This window comes from Rhipicephalus microplus, chromosome X, assembly GCF_043290135.1.
Source record: "Rhipicephalus microplus isolate Deutch F79 chromosome X, USDA_Rmic, whole genome shotgun sequence".
Classification (NCBI taxonomy): Eukaryota; Metazoa; Arthropoda; class Arachnida; order Ixodida; family Ixodidae; genus Rhipicephalus; species Rhipicephalus microplus.
In genome coordinates this window covers 252,593,759-252,597,237 of record NC_134710.1, presented here as the reverse complement: position 1 = coordinate 252,597,237, position 3,479 = coordinate 252,593,759, and the positions used below count along the sequence as shown (strand labels likewise).

At 57.1% G+C, this 3,479-nt stretch overlaps 1 protein-coding gene across 1 annotated transcript; it reads right to left on the bottom strand.

Moving 5' to 3' along the window:
* Nucleotides 1-503: 503 nt before the first annotated feature.
* LOC142775221 (uncharacterized) lies at nucleotides 504-1,067 on the bottom strand. Its single transcript, XM_075876575.1, has one exon. The coding sequence runs from the start codon at nucleotides 1,065-1,067 to the stop codon at nucleotides 504-506; it is 564 nt and encodes a 187-aa protein (XP_075732690.1).
* Nucleotides 1,068-3,479: the final 2,412 nt, after the last annotated feature.

The window sequence follows — 3,479 nt, the reverse complement described above, 5'->3', positions numbered from 1 at the left end:
ACGTTCTGCGTAAGTTGATGCCGGCTGCTGACACCAGGCTGGCGCGACGGATATGGCGGCTCTCCCTTTTTTTTTCTTTCTTGTGCCTGCTCTTACCGTCTGTATGCGTGACGTTTGTGCCGCGCAGATGTCACGGCTATTTTTTATTGCTGGGCTCCATATAGGCAGGATTTATTCAGTACGCAGGAGCGCGCCGCCTCTGTGCAGTTCGTTATCCAGCACCTGACTTAGAGTGTGTGGTTGTGGGATAACATAACTTTAATGTTTCCGCACTGAAGGTTCTACAACGACTGCCGCTGAATCGGGGCACGCACACAGCTTTCTTGCTTCTTTCGGGCGAGAGTGTTTTTATCGCCGGTGCCCGTGTTTGGAGGCATTGCCGCGACGCGCAGGCGCAGAAGCGGCGCCGACCCGTTTCGCCACACCCCCCCCCCCCACGCACATAGGAGCCGTCAGGGTTGATGACGTTTGGGGACCCGCACCTGGCGACCAAGGCGGGTGGTTTAGGGTGCGAGCCTAGGCGTTGCGGGCTGTTGTCGGCGAATTACGGGAGGCGTGCCGGGGTTAGTAGGCTCATGGGAAAGGATGTATGATGGCTTTAGGCGGTCGATGGAAACGAGTATATCCTTTCCACCGATTTGCAGGGTGAATGTTTTGTCGTCGCGACAGATGACTTTGCAAGGTCTGGAGTAAGGCGGCTGGAAAGGTGCGCGTACGGTGTCGTCGCGGAGGAAGGCATGCGAGCATGTTGCCAGGTCCTCAAACACGAACGGGGTCGGCTTGGTGTGGCGAGCCACTGGTGAGGGGCGCAGCGCGGCCATTGTGCGACGGAGTCGAGTGACGAAGTCTGCAGGGCCCGAGCTGGTTACATCAGAGATCGGAGCGGAGAGGAGTTCTCCAGGTAGGCGAAGCGGCTCCCCGTAGACCAGTTCCGCGGGCGTGGCTTGATTGTGTGGCTTGAAAGTTGCGCGCAGACCGAGAGCGACGGCGGGGTGGGCTTCTAGCCAGGTTGAGTGAGGATGGCACATAATGGCTGCTTTGAACTGCTGGTGAAACCGTTCAATCATCCCGTTGGCGCAAGGGTGGTAGCTAGTTGTCCGTGAACGCTCAAACCCGGTGGAGAGCCCGAGGAGCCTGAATAGTTGAGATTCGAATTGCCTTCCTTGATCCGTAGTGACTCGACGAGGAGTGCCGAAGCGTGAAACCCAGCCGGAGAAGGCTGATGCGACGTCTTGTGCGGTGATCCTTTCGAGCGGCCATACCTCGGGTCAACGAGTGTAACGATTGTCGGTGGTGAGCCAATAGCGGTAAGGGCCGGCTGGTGGGAGGGGGCCAATGATATCGATGTGGACGTGCTGGAACCGTTCCTAAGGGAGAGGGAATTCTCCGAGTGGCGACGTGACGTGCCGGGTGATTTTGGCACGCTGGCATTGAATGCATGTGCGTGCCCAGGTGCGGCAGTCCCATTGCATTGAGGGCCACGCGTACCGTTCAGTCACGAGGCGTGTAGAAGCTCGGATGCCGGGATGACTGAGGTTGTGTAACTGGTTGAAGAGGCTTTGACGATGCAAAGAAGGAACGTATGGTCTCACTTGTCCTATTAATATCTCACAGTTGAGAGCGTCCGTTGACCCAGGGATGGTAACTTTTTGAAGTTGAAGGGAAGAGCCATTCTCGAGGAGCTGCTGGAGTTCGGTGTCCGTTTACAGAGCTTCGGCGAGGGTGTCGGTTATAACGGTTGGTAGCTCGACAGCCTCGACGCGAGAGAGTGCGTCGGCAACCATGTTTTCATTTCCGCTGATGTGGCGGATATCTGTGGTGAATTGAGCGATGAAGGACAGCTGGTTCTTTTGGACCGGTGGAAGTTTTTCGCGGCGTTGGGAAAAGGCGTAAGTGATAGGTTTATGGTCGGTGTATATGGTGCAGTGCTGTGCCTCGAGGATGTGGCGAAAGTGGTGGACTGCTTCGTAGATGGCGAGGAGCTCTCTGTAGTAGGCTGGCCAGGTCGTCTGCGCAGGAGGCGGGGTTGCATCGCCGATGCTGCCGGAAGGCGGGGGCGGCTTTGGCGAAGAGAGTTTTTTCGAGAAGAACGCCAAGGGGCGCCAGTTGTTTCCCACACGCTGCATGAGAGAGGCTCCGATGGCGGTGCTAGAGGCGTCTGTGAAAAGACCCAGGGGCGCCTCTGGCTTGGGATGGGAGAGCAGCATAGCGTTGCAGAGGGCAGTTTTGCAGTCTTCGAACGCTTGTGTTAAGGCTGGGGTCCGAGTGACTGGATGGTTGCCGCGTTGGCCGGCCAACGCATCATGGAGAGGGGCCTGATATGTGGCCGCTTTAGGCACGCAGTGCCTGTAAAAGTTGAACAGGCCCAGGAAACGGTGGAGGTCCTTCGCTGTGGCAGGCAGCGCGTAATTTTGCAGGGCCAGGATGGAGTCAGGCAAGGGTCTAGTTCCTTCTGCAGAGATTTCATGGCCAAGAAACGTGACGACGGGGCCGCCGAGCGTGCTCCTCTGAAGGTTTATGAGTAAGCCGTGTTCGTCGAGGTGCTGGAACAGTTGAAGGTGTTGGCGATGTTCCGTTTCGTTGCGGGAGAAGATCAAGATGTCGTCTAGGTAGACGAAAGAGAAGTCCAGGCCGTGGACGACGTCGTCGATGAAGCGTTGAAAGGTTTGCCCCGCGTTGTGGAGACCAAAACTCATGAAAGGGAATTTGAATAGGCCGAAAGGCGTGATAATTGCGGTCTTTGGGGCGTCATCCAGGCTTACAGGAATTTGTGTGAAGGCCTTCACGAGGTCCACCACTGAGAAAATAGTGCTGCCATCTAAGCGGTGTGCAAAGTCCTGTATATGACGGACGGGGTACCTGTCGTGGACGGTGCGGGCGTTGAGGGCGCGATAATCTCCGCAGGGGCGCCAGCCGTTGGTCTTCTTTGCTACCAGATGAAGCGGTGAGGCTTAGGGTCCCTCCGAGTGGCAGGCAATACCTTCGCGGAGCATGGCTTCGAATTCGGCCTATGCGATTCGTAGGTGGTCCGGGGCTAGCCGACGGGCGCGGCATCAGACCGGGGGGCCGGGAGTAGTACGAATGTAGTGCACGGTTGAGTGGCGCACCTCTCGCGGACGCCCGCTAGGTCGAGTCAGGTCGGGAAATTCTGCGAGGATGTCATGGTATGGCGACTGGTTCCCAATGGTGAGTGCCTTGACGTTAGGCAGTTGGGTGGTCGCACGTTGGCCCGGTGTCTTGAGGCCGGTTGTAGCGTCGATAAGTTGGTGATATCGGCAGTCAGGTAGAAGATTGTAGTACGCCAAGAAGTCGGACCCGATGATCAGCTCTGCGACGCCGGCGATGACGAAATTCCATGGAAAATATCGACACTGGTTTTTGAGGTTGATGTTAAGGCGGAGTGAGCCGTAGGTCTTGATGGTCGAATGGTTCGCCGCGTTGAGCTCAAAGGACGCGCAAGGACGCTTGTCACGCAGGAA